Genomic DNA, 18,410 nt, shown 5'->3' with positions numbered 1-18,410 from the left:
AGTGACTATTTAAATCGAAAAGGATATAGTACACAAAATAAAAATAAAAATAAAAATAAAAATAAAAATAAAGTAAGATATAGTCAGGGCATGAAACGGTGTGTTTTGAAGACTGACAGTGGAGGAAGAAACGAAAACAGCAAAAAAAGAAAAGAGAGAGAAACTTGTTGAAGTTGCAGAATTTCAATTCACCTAACGATCAATCTATTAGAAAAGACTGCTAGCTTAAAAAATGGAGATGAATTAGATGGATAATATTATTACGCTTATTTGCTCTTATCGTGTATATAGCGTGAGTAACAAACAACACGAATTTGATGATGGAGCAACACGCATGCTTCGATTGCCTTCAACACCGAATCAAATCCGATTTCTCGGACCACCTCCTCTTCTCTTATGGCCTATCTGATTCTCCTCTCCCTCTCGGCTCCTCTGCTGTTGTCCAGGTTTCTATATATTCCTCCTTTCCCTCCCTACCTCTGATTATGTATGAATTTTACTTTTAGTAATTTTGCGCTGAAATTGGAGCAGATTCCAAATTCTAATGGGGAGGCCTCCACTTCATCTTCTTACTTCATATTGGAGCAGTTACCGAGTCACCGATACCATTGCTTAGCTAAATACGTGTAAGTGATTCTTTTAGTAATGCATGATTAATATTATGCTAATGCTTAATGGCATTCCCGAGTATAAGCTTGATTTTATCTCACATATTTCTACTAACCTTTCTTTTCTTTTCTTTTCTTTTTTATAAAACCTCCGAGTATGGTTAGGTTTATGAATGTTTGCTTTTCTGAATGTCATTATCTCTTTGGCAGTGGTGAACTTATCGCACAAGATAATGAAGACAGTGACAGTCATGGGATTGGTGATATGTCTTTATCTCAAGTAAGCCAAGATCCTGCTAAGCTCAATAATCAAACTATGTCAGATTCTCCATTAGACCAATCTTCATTTTTGCTGAATGGTGATAGAAAAGCATCTATAGATACAGTTGGATCTGAAAATTCTACCTGTACGCATTCCAAGAGCTTTTCATGCTCCCGTATAATCAGTGCGTTGGCCCCAGTAGCTCATATTGCTACTTGCTCCAACAGTGTCTTTGAGAGGATTGCTTCTAATTTTTTGTCTGGCGATGTGGAAGACCATGTGATGCACTCACTTAATCTCTTGATTGAAGGAAAAGCTTCAGGGCGAGACTGTGTGAATTTTCTTCGTCTACTTGGGATACCATCTTTTGATGACAGTAGCATCCCTGGCTGCCTCAGGCATCCAAATATAGTTCCTATTCTTGGCTACCTTAAAACAGCCAGGAATGTTTACTCTGTGATGCCAAAAACTCCTTATACCTTGGAAAATATTTTATATTTCTGCCCAAGTGCCTTAAAGTCTGAGTGGCATATAAGATTTTTGGTGTATCAGCTGCTTTCTGCCCTTGTTTGCTTACATGGTTTAGGGGTTCATCATGGTAAGATACATCCATCTAATCTAATGCTAACTGATTTATGCTGGTTTTGGCTACGCATTTGTAATAAGCCAAAATCAGGATATACTTTAAGTTTAAATGAACGTGCTGCCTCAGCAAGAATATGTTGCTGCATGGATGACTGTTCCTCTCAAGGACTCTATGCAGATTTAAAGCTTTCTTTATCTCTGGACTGGCATTCACAATTTGATCTATGGTGGAAGGGAGAGCTGAGTAATTTTGAGTATCTACTTATCTTAAACAAATTGGCTGGTAGAAGATGGGGAGATCATGCATTTCATACGGTAGTGCCATGGGTAATAGACTTTAGCACAAAACCAGATGACAATTCTGATTTAGGATGGAGGGACTTGAGCAAAAGCAAATGGCGGTTGGCAAAAGGTGATGAACAGTTGGACTTCACCTATTTAACTTCTGAGATGCCACATCATGTATCAGATGAATGCCTTTCTGAGTTAGCTGTCTGCAGTTATAAAGCTAGGAGGTTACCCTTGAGTGTTCTACGTCTGGCTGTTCGTTCAGTCTATGAACCTAATGAATATCCTTCTAATATGTTAAGATTGTACCAGTGGACGCCTGATGAGTGCATCCCAGAGTTCTATTGTGATCCTCAAATTTTTTATTCTCTGCATTCTGGCATGACCGATCTGGCAGTACCATCATGGGCAGGTAGTCCAGAGGAGTTCATTAAACTGCATCGAGATGCCTTAGAAAGTGAGCATGTTTCAAGCCAAATTCATCACTGGATTGACATTACCTTTGGCTACAAAATGTCTGGACAGGCAGCTGTGGCTGCAAAGAACGTTATGCTGCCTTCATCAGAACCCATGATGCCAAGGTCAGTAGGACGTCGTCAGCTCTTTACTCGACCACATCCTGCACGTCTAGGTTCTGCAAGGAAGAAACATTATGGGGTGATAAATGAAGTAGAGGGTAAGACACCTCCTCTTTTTCAAGCTTCTTATTTAGAAAAATTAGAAGAAGCATCTGCTTTTTCTGAACATGCTACTCATTTGAGTCCTCAGTATTGCTATGATCCAAAAAGCATTAAGAAGGTTATCTGTTTTGCTGAAGAATCAGCAGTTGAGAGTAGTGATAAAAGCATCTATAAGCCACCCGAAACTATTAAAAGCCATGGATTGCCATCTGATGTTAATTTGAGTTATCTTCTTGAGCATATTGAGGTGGATATTGAAGGTTCCATAGGATACCAAGAGTTCTTGCTTTGGAGACAAAAACCATCATATTCAAGTAAATTTTCTGAAGATTTTGCGAAGGACATGTTTTCTGTTGGTTGTGTCTTGGCGGAACTTTATTTGAAGAAGCCACTCTTCAATTCAACCTCATTAGCTACATATACTGAAAGTGGTGTTTTACCTGAATCCATGCTGGAACTTCCTCCCCATGCTAAAGTTCTAGTTGAAGCCTGCATCCAGAAGGAATGGGATAGGTCTTTGTTTTTATTTTTTTCGTTTTTTATCATAATATTCTAATCTATACAGTTGAAGATATTTATTCTTAAATTGTTAATGGATTTCATTTCATTTGTCTTGTTTTATCAGCTTTTGTGTCTGAGTGTGCCTGAATGTTTTCTTCATCCTTCTAAATAATTAGGAGACCGTCGGCCAAATGTGTTCTGGAATCACCTTATTTTCCCGCAACAGTCAGATCGTCCTATTTGTTTATTGCACCGCTGCAGCTTCTAGCAAATGATGGATCTCGTCTTCAATATGCTGCAAATTTTGCAAAACAAGGAGCCCTGAAAGCAATGGGTGCATTTGCAGCTGAAATGTGTGCCCCCTTTTGTTTACCTCTTGTAGTAAACACTCAGTTTGATACTGAAGCTGAATGGGCTTATGTTCTGCTGAAAGAATTTATAAAATGTTTGACACCAAAGGCAGTGAAGAAATTGGTCTTGCCAGCCATCCAGAAGATTCTACAGGCTAGTTGCGAATTCCATCATTACTGTATATAATTATCATTTCTTTTACTTCTAACTAATTGAGACATTTAATTCAGGCCACAGGTTATTCACATTTAAAGGTATTGCTTCTCCAAGGTTCGTTTGTGCAAGAGATTTGGAATCTCATGGGTAAACAAGCATATTTGGAAACAATACATCCTTTAGTTATATCAAATCTGTATATTGCTCCTCATAAGAGTTCAGCTGCTGTTGCTTCTGTTCTGCTGATTGGTACAAGTGAAGAACTCGGTGTACCTATCACAGTCAGTCAGGTGAATTTTTTAATTTTTCAAAGAGGAAAGGTCAAATTATTAAAGTTTTGGATCTTGTGCTACGGTCAAGAAGGACCAAGTATTAAAATATTTGCATGCAGGTGCATGATCATGCATACTAAAGATAAGTCCAGCCAAATATTTAATTTCTTTTTGCAGTTATAACTTACCATTGTGTTTTGGTCTTGATCCAGACAATCTTGCCTTTGATTCACTGCTTTGGGAAAGGACTCTGTCCTGATGGAATTGATGTGCTGGTTAGAATTGGTATTTTCAGTTCATTAGTTGGTGGGACTAATGTCCTTTATGAAATTGACATGTTCGCTTTACTAAGCTATCTTTCTGCTTGATTTTTCAGGTGGCCTTTTAGGCGAGAGCTTCATTATCAGACAGGTGCTACCATTGCTTAAACAAGTTGTTCGTTCTTGTGTCAGTATTTCATTTATGAACAAGCCCGAGCCGGTTCAGAGTTGGAGTGCTTTAGCACTGATTGATTGCTTAAGCACGTTAGATGGTCTAGTTGCATTCTTGCCAAGCGAGGTGGTTGCAAAGGAACTGATTGAAGTATGGATATTGTTTTTAGTCTTCATTCACTGTGTTTACATTCTTAATGAAGACTTGGTCAACAACTTAAAAAATAACAGTACATCTTTGATCATTCAGGATAGGAGTTGTTTACATGTTACTGTTCTTATGCAGACCAACTTGGAAATTCCAGTGCTTCAGGTAGTCTACAATATTGTTCCCTTAATCATGCAGTTCTTCTTTCTTGTATTGTGAAGGCTGTTATAGCATATTTATTTGAAATGCCATGGAGTTATTCCCCAACTAAATATATTGGAATGATTTGTCTTGATTGTTTAATTTTATCTTTTTTACAATTTGATTTTAATTAAGTAATGATAAAATTCTTTCCCTCTTTAAATCAGGTTCTTTTGCTAATTTGTCTACTGGCATAACTTGTATTCATTCCTTTTCTATTCATGATATAGCATGCCAACTTTTGTTTTCTGCTACAATTACATTGAGCAATGCAATATATTCTTTGCCAGGTTGCCGCTACAACTCTCATGTCAGTTTGTCAGCAAATTGGACCAGAATTAACAGCATCACATGTTCTGCCGCAACTCAAAGAGCTATTTGATGAGCTTGCTTTCTCACAGGAAACATCAAGTGACTTTGGTTTTTTAAGAAAAAACTTAAGGACTTCCAAGTCCAAAGTAGAGGGGGAGGCTCAAGTTGAAAGCCGTATGGACCTTGTGTGGGTGCTATTCATATTGATTATTATGGCCTTGCAAAAACCTAACCTTGTCTAAAACTGCTTACACAAATAAATGCCATCATATGTCTTGCTTTTATCTTAACTTGTTTTCGTATTTCCTAATTTTCAGGTTACTTTTGTATCCTTCTTTTGCATCTCTCCTTGGGATTGAGAAACTTCGTCAGTGTTGTGCCACATGGTTGCTTCTCGAGCAATTTCTTTTACGATATCATAATTGGAAGGTATGATGCTGTCATGCTTCTAATATCAGTGTGAAATTGTTAGTGTTCAGGTCCATGTGTCGCAAACTGTTGCATATTATTTCACTCTTACATCATAACCTGGTATGGTTCAGTGGGAACATTCAGGAGAGTCATCTCGAAGTGGAGCTGAAAATATAACTGCTAAAAGGCCTTCTTTTAACAAGACCTCAACATCTGACTATAACCCTGCTAAGCTATTGCTTAATGGGGTAGGATGGTCGGTTCCACAATCCCAAGGAACTAAAGGTTCCAAAAACTTGATACTTCAGAGACGGTATGATGGCATCCATCATAGTTCAGCTAGAAGTCATTTAGCAGCCTCAAACCTTTCAAAGCGTGAACCCTGGTTTTGGTTTCCTAGTCCAGCCGGCAGCTGGGATGGGCCTGAATTCCTTGGGCGTGTTGGAGGTCTGAAAGATGAACTTCCCTGGAAGATTAGGGCATCTATTCTATATTCAATCCGTGCCCATCATGGAGCATTAAGATCTTTAGCTGTTAGCCAAGATGAGTGTATGGTCTTCACTGCAGGCATTGGCCCAGGTTTCAAAGGAACTGTTCAAAAGTGGGAACTTTCAAGAATAAATTGTATATCTGGCTATTATGGTCATGAGGAGGTTTGTATCTTATTATGTGCTTAAATTGTTGCTTTCATACTGTAAAATAAGCCATTGAATCACAAAAAAACTCATATGTATGCCTTTGCAATACATGCAATGTGCAGTAGGGAAAGTTACACACACATACATATACCCAAAAAGCTCATTTTTAAACTGATTCACTTAAAAGTATTGTGGTCCTTGTGTAACGTGGATGCCTCTGCATTGTATTTTGTCTGTGAAAGGCAGGTCTATAAAATACAAAAACAAGCCTGCTATCAATTCTTTTGCTCCCTTTTCAGATAGTGTCTCCAATCTTTTCTCGTTTTATGTCATAATTTTAGTTTCAATGTTCCTTGAATGTTCATTAACATTTGTTTAACTTTCAGCTTTTGACTGTTGTCTATCACTCCTAAAGCTGATATGTTTTTATTTTTTAAATAATTGTGCCATGGATATGACTCTAATATCTTGGATAACTCTTAGGTGGTGAACGACATTTGTGTATTGTCATCCAGTGGAAGGATAGCATCGTGTGATGGAACTATTCATGTCTGGAATAGCAGAACAGGGAAAGTGCTATCAGTTTTTGCTGAACCGTCAGCTGATTCCGCACATCTTGCAAGCCCTTCATCCTCTGCATCAAAGTTTAATGTTGATAATCCCAATATGCTGAATTCCAACACATTATCAGGAGGATTATTAACTAGTGCATTTGATGGGAGCTTATACACTTGTATGCACCATTTAGAATCTCTTGAAATGCTTGTAGTTGGCACTGGAAATGGTTCTCTCAGGTGAATTCCTACCTTTTTCCATTAAAATTTCATCTAGAGCTGATTCGAAAAGAAAAAAGAGGATCTTATTCTAATGCAGTTAAATTTTGTTGAAACATTATTCAATTATACAGGTTTATTGATGTTGCCCAGGGTCGAAATCTTCATCTATGGAGGGGTGAAACTATTGAATCTGCTTTTCCTTCTCTTGTCTCTGCCATATGCTCATGTGGATCTGACAAAACTCCAGCAGATGGAACTTTTGCATCATCATCGTGGATTGCATCTGGACTAAGTTCTGGTCATTGCAGAATATTTGATGTGAGAAGTGGAAATGTTGTTGCCTCTTGGAGGGCTCATGATGGATATGTTACAAAGGTATGCCTAAATTTCTAGTGAAAAAATGCTTTGAATTTGATGGGAAATTGTTTTCACATGTTGTGTGTATAGTTGGCTGCACCAGAGGACCATTTGCTTGTTTCCAGTTCTCTCGACAGGACTCTGCGAATTTGGGACCTTAGAAGGTAATTTGATTCTTTTTTATTTCAACATATGAAAGCTCTATAGTCCGTTCCTGTAAAATTATGTATTATTCTGGAGCTTAATTACTTCATTTCATGTCAATTCTTAGGACAATTTAAACTTCAAATGCGCTCGATGAAGGTTTAACAATATTAGTTAGGAGCTCTATGCCTTAGGATCTTTATGCATTAAGTGTTTCTTTTCCACATATACCTGCTATTAGAGCTTTATCCTATGTACCAAAGACACAAGTCTATGATCAGTTATTTGTGCTAGGCCTAGACATCTCCTACCTTTTTCGTGATAGCACTTGTGATGATTTATTTTTCTGCAAACTATGCTGCTTTTAATAGCCTGTTCTCGAATGTGCTATTTGTGTGATAAAATGTGCTGAAATTTTTCCAATCTAACTGTGTAATATAATTATGCAGGAATTGGCCACCACAGCCCACTGTATTTAAAGGTCATACAGATGGGGTATCTGGTTTCTGTGTATGGGGACAAGACGTTATTTCTATTTCCAAAAATAAGATCGGCCTTTCCACTTTGTCTAGATCTGCTGAAGAAGTATGTAATGAGTGTTTTCCTTTGAACCATGTTCCTTGTAAGCACATAACCTGCATAAGAACCATGAATACATATTGCTCACGGTGTTGGCCGCCAGGCCCTCTACTAACTAAAAGGAAAGGGGAATGTTAAAAATGATGGATAGTATTCGAGTAGAGTTAGTAATAAAGAATCACATGGACATATTCTTGACATCTATACAGTCATAGAAACATTCATACCATTGTTTCAGGGCTATTTCTGACTGAGACTTGAGTTCTTATGGGTCTCATCCGCCCATTTTCTGAGGGAAAAGAAATGTTCTGATCTTTTTAGTGGAAAGTATACTGTAATACTCTGCCTTTTCCAGGCTTTCTCTTTCTTCTTGAGTTGATTTTGATTACAGCTGTGTGAATACCATGTGGCAGGACGGGCAGCAGCAGGTTGTGCCGCAGAAACTCTATGCAGCTGATCATGGAATGAAAAATTTGTCAGTATTATCAAGTATAAGTATTCTACCGTTCTCAAGATTGTTTGTTGTTGGAACAGAAGATGGGTACTTGAGAATATGCTGCTAGATGTGCATTCAAGCCAAAAACAAGTTATAGCTTTTGTAATTAGGAGGCTTGAGTTTAAAATTGATTTTGTATATGAACAAGGTTCATTTGCATCTTCGGTTGATGTGATGAGAGAAGTAATTCAAAAATTAAAATACAAAGTGCAATTGTTTTGGCTCTGATTTTAAGGCACCTTTCCGGCATTGGCCATTCTCATCAGGCAAGAAATTCTAGAAGGCCATCAGCATCTATGACTGAAGTTTCCAAGATTTACCTTCTACTGCATTGGAGTGTCCTTTTGGGGGGCTGAGGAGAGCCATAGCGTTTTGATGGCATCAGCCATGGTGGAGTGGAGACTATATAGTCTTCTCTAGGCATGCTCGATGGAGATGAATATCTGGGATTTCTAAAGATTGATTCGGTAAGATATCTGTTGAACTTGGATAACAATCAGTATGCTTCCTGTTGTAATCAGTTAGCTGTTTGTAATTGGGTTCCGTCTTGAGCTTTTTATCCCAAACCAATAAAGCAGAATTTAATCTCTTAGAAAGAAACAAATGAAATGCTAAGTTTATTATTTGTTAGTAGTCCAATTAAATAACACCGTTAACGGTGCTTCATTTTCTATCAACCAGTTTTGGGACTCATTTTTCTCAAAAGAGTCTCCATTAAGATAATCATCACGTGGACTCCTTCATTTTCACATTTTGTATATATTTTAAAAAGAATAGTAAAATAAGAAAGGTGTTATTGGTCAACAAATTTGAATAGACCTCGCTATTATCAATTGGGTGTTTTTTGTACCTTTGAAAAGTGAAATTGAGCGAAATTAAAGTATGAAGACTTAATTATAGATCCCCAATTAATTCAGGGGTTTCACTGTTATTATTGACGATGAGCTAATTCAAAACGACTCGTAGTTTATCATCCAGCTCCAGCAAGAGTGTCGAATTCGAGACTGCCATTTGACTCCTGCTTGGCCTGACCTGACCTCAAAGTAACGTAAATTGATACCAGTATCTGTCTGTCTGTCTCATTCGAAAATCTAAAGCCTCTCAATGATGAGTGGTGAAAACTTGGAGTTTGATGCGTTAAGTGGCTCTTTAACTAATCTCAAAGTTGAAGCAGAAGAACATTCTTCTTCTTCTTCTTCTTCTTCTTCTTCTTCATCTCCCGCCCAACAGGTTGATGTTACTGCCGTCGATGGCGGCGGCTTGCAGATCAACTGTTTCACTGAAATCGTCGATGACGTTACTCTTCATTACCAAATCATACGCTTTCCCAAACAGGTTCGTACTTGATATTACTATTCTTCTCTCGCTCTATATCTCTCTGCTGTTGACCTCTATATACCTAAAATGAATAACAAGAGAAAGAAAAAAAAAAAACACTACTCTATTACTGATTGGTTTCGATTGTAGATGTATGCATGGATTAGCTGCAGTTCTGCTAAATTAGGCCACTTGTACGCTGCTGCTGCTACGCGGCCTGTAAGTTCCTTAAAAAAAATAAAATAATTCTTCTCCATTGTTAATTAATTATTTATTTTTTTAAGAGAATTAATTACTTTTAATGCATCTAAATTGATCATCCGTGGCAGAATAATACGGTGAGTGTTGCGTGCTTGCTTGGAGGAGCTTCTGATAATACAGGATCTGGCATTGCTCGACGATTAGGTAACGAGTGTCAATTTTAATCATTTGCATCAAATTTCACGGGCTTTGTTTTCTGAAATTAATTTCGTGCTCGTTTACAGTGTTAAAGACTGGCCTCAATGTAATCATCGCTTGCAATATTCCTAAGAACATTCCTATGCTTGAGGTTCTGCTCTCTCTTTCTTTATCTTTCTCTGTCACATTACGCACTCATACACTCACATGTGGCTTTATTTGAAGAAGCCTTTCTGTTGCTTAATTTGCCTAATTTTAGGTTCATTTCTTTTTCCGTTTCCGTTAGGTAAATGCTGAGAGAAAATTGGTGGAGAAGCTGACTTATCTGGGGTATACAAAGCCAAAATCCAAAGGATTATATGCTTAGTAGAGAGCTACACGGATCCTGCAAAATGATGAAACTTATAGCCCTTCTTACAGTGGTTCATGTTGCTAGATAGTCCAAGATAGATATCAAGTTAGTGAGCTGTGACAGATAAAGCTTCAATGTTTTGCTGCTGGTTTGAATAGTCCAGAACTAGATCATAGGAATCAAATACAATTCTTCTAATGTTACTTCAAGACATCTGTGGTTGATTTTCTGGAGGACTCTAGTTCTAGCTTTCTCAGCTTTCATTATGAGCATTATCTTACGAACTATCCTGTGCTAAATTTCCAAAATGCCAGGAGAAATTAAAATATAATACAATTTGTTTCGCTTTTGGTTCTCTGCTATTCATATGATTTGCTTTTCTGTTTGCGGGTGCCGTGTGTTACTGAATTGATGAAATGTCGCTGTCTAGAACGTTTGTAATTGATGCTGTACTTTGGGGGGCTAATATGTTAGAGGTTTGAGGTTGGACTTGGACGATCCATATTGAACCTCGATGCTTCAATAAAACTTGTGAGAATGGAAGTGGAATTTCAGTTTTAATTATGCTTGCTTCTGTTTGAGTGTAATTAGAGATGCATTAATTTGCTGCAGGGTATTCTCAGATTGCATGGTCTGCAAGGGAATGGTACAATAAAAATATATTCTCCATACTTCCTTAATAAACGTTGTATTTGCAAGCAGGGAATGGATTCTATTTCAAATTTCTACTGGCAAAGTTTCAAAGTTTGGAATAACTCTTCTCTCTGTTATACAAATAGGAAGATTGAATGTCCAGTTCTGTTGTGTTCGCTTTTCATTTGTACCCACACTTTTTGGAAAATTCGCTCCATGGCCGCCAATGCTGTCAGTATCTGTAGCGCCCTAGCCAGTATGCAAACTAACCTTCCCTGCCCCTTTCTCTCTGTTCCTCGCGTGGCTAAAATCTTCTTCTGTGACCAAACTTTTATCTAATAACCATGCATTCGCACCATTAAGGAAGCTTAGTTTTTCTCAATAGGAATTACCATATGTTTTGGCTGTTTTCTAGTCTTGAATGACGAATTGATCATAGTTTTACTAAAAATAAAGCTTTTCTTTAACTTCAGACAGTCAAACTCCTTTTTCTTTTACGGATGAACAGATGCACTGAAGCATATAAATCATTATGACTGCTAATATTAATTGTTCATTTGTTATCATATAGGAGTTTCTACCATGTCAGATGCATCTCCGACTCATTACACTGTCAAAATACAACTATTTTCATTACTTGCAGTGGAGAAATACGAATCAGGGAGTTTTGAAGCTGGAGGCTACAAATGGTACATTTTATTATTAAAACATTTTTAATCTAACTGTAGGTTTAGGAGTCAGCGGGTGTCTACAGAATGTTTCCTCCTTTTTCCTAGTTTAGCTGTATTAGACTACTTGTTTTCTGACAGGAAATTGGTTCTCTACCCAAAAGGAAATAAAAGCAAGAACGTGATGGAGCATCTCTCTCTTTATATAGCAATGGCAGATTCAAGTAATCTCCAACTTGGTTGGGAAGTTCATGTAGTATTTCGCTTGTTTTTGCTCGACCAGATCAGGGACAACTACTTGATACTTCCAGGCATTTTTCTTTCTGTATCATTATTTTTCAGATAGAAATTCTAGCAGTTGAGCGATTTTAGCATCATCAACGTTCTGAGCATTAATTACTCTCATAAATTGAATGGAAAATAAGAATTTGATGCTTTAAGTGATCAATATTTGGATTTTAGCAACTTACTGATTAGTTGATCTCATTTTTGAACTCAGATTCTTCAGGGAAGGAATGTCGCTTCCATGGGTTCAGGCTAGAATGGGGTTTTGATCAATTGATTCCGCTTGCCACATTAAAGGATACAAAAAATGGATACCTTGTTGAAGACACCTGTGTGTTTGGAGCAGAGGTTTTCGTCCGCAAGGAGAGTTGCACTGGGAAAGGGGAGTGCTTGTCAATGATAAAGTCATCTTCTACTTCCAAGAATCTCTGGAGGTTTGAAAACTTCTCAAAGCTGGATGCAGAATGTAACGACTCAAAAACATTCGTTGCTGGTGATCAAAGATGGTAACTTATGATGAAAGGAAACCCTAGTGCTCCCAAGTAAGAACATCTAGAATCATTAAAACTAAGCTTTTCTTATTGTTTCTTTTTTGGTTCAGGAAGATACAGCTCTATCCCAAGGGCAAAGGCCTTGGATCTGGAACCCACCTTTCTCTGTTTCTGGCCTTGGCAGATTTGACAGCCATTACTCCTGGCTTTAAAATACTGGCAGACTTCACTTTGCGCATCCTGGACCAAAGCAGAGGTTCTCACCTTTTTGGTAAAGGTATTGGCTAAATGATCTCGTTAACCATGTACCATTTTTATGCGTTCAAATACTGCTCCAAAATCCAAGCAGATACTGGATGGAAAGAGCTCTGAGTTTTCGTTTTTCTCTTGGCAGCAAATTTCTGGTTTAGTGCCTCAAGCTCGGTATGTGGGTGGTCAAGATTCTACCCACTTGATCAACTTTATGCGTCAAGTAATGCGTATCTCTTCAAGGACACTTGCTTAGGGGAAGCAGAGATCACTGTACTCGGAATCACAGATGAACTTTAAAGGGTCCCATTTGTTTTAGTTTCATTACTTGCAAAGGAATTGACTGGCATTATTAAATGCTTCATTGTTCAGATAGACAATTGGTAGACATTTCATGTAAGAGTGTGATATAAACAAGTGAATATCTCAAAATAAAAAATTTAAATTTAATTCGTTTATCTTTTAAAAGAATAAAACTCATTTCAAAACCTATATTGTCAATTCCGCAAATTGTACAAAACTTGAACTGAATTCTGATCAAATAGATTATTATCATAACCCAAAAAGCAATTGCTTCTTGTACAAAGCGATTGACGAGATGGCCAATTGGTGGTACTGTTCCAGAGAACACAAAATTCAGCAGGAATTCAATTAGAGGTTGATTCTGTTCCAGATTTTTCATCAATCGAAAAGCAATTGTTATATTTATTTGTTCAAGCAAAGATATGTATTCTCAGCAACTTTCAATAAGTTTGGAATAAAAACCTCTCTTGCTTCTTACTAATTAATAGGAAACTAGTTTTACATGTATGTACTTTCTTTTTTTTCTGGTGAAGTTGTGACCATGTCTGGTGATGTCGCCCGAGCTGGTGCGCCTCCTCTCTTTTTCTTTGATTTAGAACAAAACTCGCTTTTATTTTCTGTATATTTTCTCTGATAATCAATCTTTACTAACATTGTTCTCTTCCGCATTTCAGTTCTTATTGTAAAGTGCTGTAATATTGTTCTTGTTGTTATGATTTACGGTATTTTCTTTCTTTCTATATCAGATGAAGTATCATCCTATTACGGGTCCGAATACCAAATTTTTCGTTACTTGTAAACGCGAGAAGTAGATTTGAATTTGCAGAGTTTGAAGCTGAAGGCTTCAAATGGTACATTCTCTTGCTTGTACATTGTTGTTCTGAATTGCTTCCTGCCTTTGTCATTATCTTCAGATTCCCTGAAACTGTACTGCTCTATGGAAATGTGATCTTTGGCTTTCATTTTCCCTTTCGAGATCTATAGCTTGTTCTGTTTCTTTTTTAAAATGCATTAATTTTTAGTATATGCCTTGCTGACAGGAAATTGGTGCTCTACCCAATAGGAAACAAGAGCAAGGATGTGAAACGACACATCTCTCTCTACTTAGCACTGGCAGATAGACCTGTTCATGGGCTGGGCCTGACTTGATTTTGGACAAGCTCGAACCCGTCCAGGCCGAAATTTTTTTAATATCTCTGAGCCCAAGCCCGAGCCCGAAATTTTTTGAAAAGCCCGGCCCGGCCCGGCCAATTATTAAACCTGTCCAAAATTGCAGTTACATTTAGATTTAAGGTTTTGTTTTATTTAATATATTATTAATAACAATAAAATTATAAATAGAAATAATAGGTAGCTAAGTGGTATATAGCATTTAATTATAAGTTGAAGGTCACATGTTCGAGTGCTAGGTATGATATTTCTTCTTTTCCAACTAAACTAGACATTGGGCCGAGCCGGGCCGGGCTTGAATTTTTATATAAATCCTAAGCCCGACCCGAGGAGTACGGGCTTTTTATGGGTTCGGGCCAGGCCAGGCTTATACACAAAAATTATTGTCCAAGCTCGGCCCGAAGAGTGCGGGCTTGGGCGAGCCAGGTGGGTACCCAGGCCCATGAACAGGTATACTAGCAGACAACATTGAGCCTGATGACGCAATCCATGCGGTTTTTCGGTTGTATTTGCTTGATTAGAAAAATTGCAATGACCTGATACTTACAAGTAAGTAACTTCTATGCCATCACTTTGCAAAGAATTATTACTTTTTAGTTTCTTGTACTTTTGGAGCAAAGGTTGTATCTGTCGATAAAAAAAACAGAAAACTATAGGCAAAGTGGAGGCATTGTCGATCACGTGGATGGATAAACCCTCTATTGCTACTCATAAATGAAAGATTCACCAATTCATGGATAAGTTAAAGGAAAAACGTCCAAGCAATGCAGCAGCTGAAATCCATCATTGTCTGCAGCTAGATTGGTATTTTTTGTTTTCCTTTTTCTTCATCTAGATTGTTTATTTTTTTGAATACTTTATGTGTAAATAGGGCATATGCTCAACAAGTACCATTAAAAGTAGGCATTGCAAGAGCCAGCATACGTCTAATATGGTTTTTGGGTGCAAAACGATGTGCATTTCATCTGTGGTTTTTTTATTGTCAGGAATATACAGTTCTATACTAAGAAAAAATGAGGACAATGAGGTAATCGACCTTTCTCTGTATTTGACTTTGGCTAATACCATCAACTTCAATATATGCGCAGAGGTCACACTACACGTCCTGAATCTGTCAGACGGAAACTGATGTCCTACTAAAGGTGGAACATGAACTGCATCCTTGCTCCTTTACTAGGGTTTGCTCTTTCTTGGTCCCTGACTCGTAAAAAAGACATTGCCGACGTTATCCTTTGCCTCTTGCAGATAATTTCTGATTCAGTCCCTCCAACACTAAACAAGGATGGCCAACGTTTCATGATTTGGATTGGTTGGAAAAATATGAAGATTTTAAGAATTTGAGTATTTACTATATGATTGAAAATTCTGAAGATCTTTACAATTTGTTGGTTGTTATATACATGTAGAAATCCTACTCTAACGGTTGCATTAATGAATATTTCTCAATGTGGTAAAAGTAGAAATGACCTTTCCTGCTTTTGCAGGAAAGGTTGCTCCTTTTTCCCATGCAGGTCTGTGATGAGAAGTCTGCATAAGCAATCTGGCTTGTGCAGCCTCTGAGACCACTTTTTCTAACTTTTCTTTTCTTCTTTCAACACTCCCCGTGAAGTGGTATCATCTCCCCCTGAAGGAATTGACCTTGAGACTGAAGCAGACTCCCTTTGAGGTGAAAGATCTTGAACAGGACTGCTAAGATGAAAATTAGAGTTAGGCGGAAAAACTAGCGTGCATGGCCCATGAGAGTTTGGAAGGTCATGATGGGTTGGATTGGAATAGTAGGATCATAACACTTGTACCCTTTTTGAGTGGAAGAATATCCTAGAAAGAGGGTTTTAACAGAGCTTTTATCGAGTTTGTGATGATGTTTGATATGAACATAACATACACAGCTAAAAACCCTAATGTGCCTTAATTCGATTTTTCGACCTCTGAGAACTTCGAGAGGACTCATATGATTTAGCGTAGGTGTAGAAAGTCTGTTGATGAGATAAGCAGCAGTGAGGAGGGCATCCGACCAAAACATAAACGAAACATTTTTTTGAAAAAGGAGAGTGCGGAGACATTAAGAAGATGACAATTTTTACGTTCAGAAACACCATTTTGTTCAGGTGTATTAACACAGGTGGTTTGATGCACAATGCCTTTTTGTGTAAAAAATGCAGAAAAATTTTGGTTGATGTATTTTGTGTCGTTGTCAGAGCGGAAGATTTTTAAGTGGGCATTATATTGATTTTGAATGAAATGAAAGAATTCTTGGAATCGAGAAAAAATTTCATTTTTGCCTTTTAGTAAGTAGACCTAGGTAGTATGAGTATAATCATTAATAAATGTGACAAAGTATCGAAAATGATTATAAGAATCTACGAGGGCAGGTCCCCAAACATCAGAGTAAATTAAATCAAAAGGTTTTTCGGACTTACTTGAAGATAAAGAAAAAGATAAACGAGTATGTTTCAAAAATTTGCACACATCACAGTTGTTAGAATTTATTTTATAATAACACAGTTTGTTTAAAACATTATCGGAGGGATGTCCAAAACTCTGGTGCATAAGCATGCCTTGATTAGGATTGGTTGACAGAAGACAATTCTTTAGAGGATGATGAAGATAGTAGAGACCATTTTCTAGTTTTTCTTCACCAATCGTTATTCCGGAAACTCGATCCTAAAATATGAATGAGAAAGGTGAGAAAATGGCATTGCAGTTTAAATCACGAGTAATTTTTCCAACAGATAAAATTAGATTTAAAATCAGGCAAAAATAAAATATTTTTAATGTTTGAGTCAAGTAAATTAGAGGTGCCAAATCTATGAATTTTGACTTTGTCCCCATTTGCAACAGTTACATGATGGGAATTAGGAATAGAATTGAATTTGTTAAAATTTTTTGGATCCCAAGTCATGTGATCTATTGCTCCTGAGTCAATAATCTAAGCATTTTGACAGAGTTTAGAAAATTTTTGAAAAGAATTTAAGGCAGTTTGGACCGAACCTAACCCATTAGGTTGAGTGGACCCCAACCCATTGGGTTGGAGAACTAGGGCTTGAAGTTGGGCTAACATTTCTGCCATTTTGGCCTGGTGGGCCTGAGGAGCCTGGTGGGCCTGGTCCGTTTGAACTTGGTGGGCCTGATGGGAGCTCGCTCTAGAGGCATAGTGACCGGGTCGGGTCGGGTCGGATCAATGCATTCGGAGTCGGGTTGCTCCCTTGGGTCGGGTTGATGTAACCCTAGGGAGTCGAGTCGGGGCGTCATATAATTTCTCGCATATGACGCCCAACCCCCATATTCTCCTTTCTCCCTAGGGTTTTCTTCTACCCGTCTTCTCCCTCCTTTCTTCAGCCCGTCCGCGCCGCTCCCCTTTTCCCAGCCTCGAGCTGGCCGAAGATGTGGTTGTAGGTACCAGCACTGGGCACGATGGTGACCTTGCTTTTTACAGTGGTCACATCGATCGCCTGTGCCTGTTCCTCCCTGCGTCCGGCTTCCTTCGTTGGCATTGGGGCGATGCGAAGCAAAGGCTTGATTCTCTGCGAGTTCAAGAGAGGCCGAGGGATTCATTAGATTCCTTCGCGTCTCCTCGAGCTGCATAGTTGCAATAACAGTGTCGATATTTGGCAGTTCAGGGGACAGGAGGATTTAAGACCTCAAGCTCTTGTAGCTTGAGTCCAATCCTCCTAGGTAAGTAAATACGAGGTCATTCTCGGCTCTTTTTTGAATTTCTACTGCGTCTGTTGAAAGAAGTAAGTAATTGAAACTCTTCCCATCGCGTTAATATTTATGTGGCATATTGTGAGCTTGATTTTGTGCTTTGAGTGATTCTTGCCAGTTCCTGTTTAAGATTAAAAATATGGGCAAAGTTCTGTTGATGACCATATAGGCCCTTTACCTTGTCCCATATTGCTTTTGATGATTCCAGCAACATACAGAGCCTGGAAATTTGAGACTCCATAGTGCTGCTAAGCAACGACATGACCATGTGGTCTGTCGTTTGCCATTCTTCGATTTTTTCTACTTCTTCTTCTGTCGGGGCTTCTGGTCTTGTTGGTTTGGGTTTGAGTTTAGTCCCTGTTACAAACCCTAATCTCCTTCTGCCACTAGGCCTGATGTAAACAGACTTTGACCACTCGAAGTAATTTTGATTACCTCTCAAAATTATATTGGTTAATCTGTTATCATTTTGGGACATGATGAATTTCCAAAATGAATTCTGAGAAAAGACTGTGAATTTGGTTTTTGTTTGCTTTGGTTGTTACTTTACAGGTTTGAATCCTGCTCTGATACCATGAAGATTTTAAGAATCTGAGTATATACTATATGATTGAAAATTTTGAAGATCTTTACAATTTATTG

At 38.0% G+C, this 18,410-nt stretch overlaps 3 protein-coding genes across 4 annotated transcripts; all 3 read left to right on the top strand.

The window, feature by feature from the left end:
• The first annotated feature begins 125 nt into the window (after window positions 1-125).
• LOC8261330 (protein GFS12) lies at window positions 126-8,819 on the top strand. Of its 2 annotated transcripts, XM_048379388.1 has the most exons (16): window positions 131-446; window positions 532-626; window positions 819-2,936; window positions 3,101-3,428; window positions 3,506-3,721; window positions 3,916-3,988; window positions 4,080-4,285; window positions 4,385-4,447; window positions 4,774-4,982; window positions 5,113-5,224; window positions 5,338-5,859; window positions 6,328-6,638; window positions 6,752-6,995; window positions 7,068-7,141; window positions 7,571-7,706; window positions 8,114-8,819. In XM_048379388.1, the coding sequence occupies exons 1-16, from the start codon at window positions 318-320 to the stop codon at window positions 8,261-8,263; spliced, it is 4,986 nt and encodes a 1,661-aa protein (XP_048235345.1). In that variant the 5' UTR covers window positions 131-317; the 3' UTR covers window positions 8,264-8,819. The 2 variants fall into 2 exon arrangements, 1 of the variants encoding a protein (XP_048235345.1); XR_007217365.1 differs by lacking the exon at window positions 8,114-8,819 and having other exon boundaries at window positions 126-446; window positions 6,771-6,995; window positions 7,571-7,638.
• Window positions 8,820-9,042: 223 nt separating this feature from the next.
• LOC107261257 lies at window positions 9,043-10,626 on the top strand. Its single transcript, XM_015719219.3, has 5 exons — window positions 9,043-9,531; window positions 9,664-9,732; window positions 9,843-9,918; window positions 9,999-10,063; window positions 10,199-10,626. The coding sequence occupies exons 1-5, from the start codon at window positions 9,301-9,303 to the stop codon at window positions 10,277-10,279; spliced, it is 522 nt and encodes a 173-aa protein (XP_015574705.1). The 5' UTR covers window positions 9,043-9,300; the 3' UTR covers window positions 10,280-10,626.
• Window positions 10,627-10,753: 127 nt separating this feature from the next.
• On the top strand, window positions 10,754-13,078 carry LOC8261331 (protein RESTRICTED TEV MOVEMENT 3). Its single transcript, XM_015719217.3, has 6 exons — window positions 10,754-11,153; window positions 11,469-11,586; window positions 11,707-11,876; window positions 12,065-12,356; window positions 12,452-12,618; window positions 12,736-13,078. The coding sequence occupies exons 1-6, from the start codon at window positions 10,970-10,972 to the stop codon at window positions 12,888-12,890; spliced, it is 1,086 nt and encodes a 361-aa protein (XP_015574703.1). The 5' UTR covers window positions 10,754-10,969; the 3' UTR covers window positions 12,891-13,078.
• Window positions 13,079-18,410: the final 5,332 nt, after the last annotated feature.

The sequence above is a fragment of the Ricinus communis genome, chromosome 9 (genome assembly GCF_019578655.1).
Source record: "Ricinus communis isolate WT05 ecotype wild-type chromosome 9, ASM1957865v1, whole genome shotgun sequence".
Taxonomy (NCBI): Eukaryota; Viridiplantae; Streptophyta; class Magnoliopsida; order Malpighiales; family Euphorbiaceae; genus Ricinus; species Ricinus communis.
Note: the sequence above shows the minus strand (reverse complement) of the source record. Positions and strands in the feature narration are given on the sequence as shown.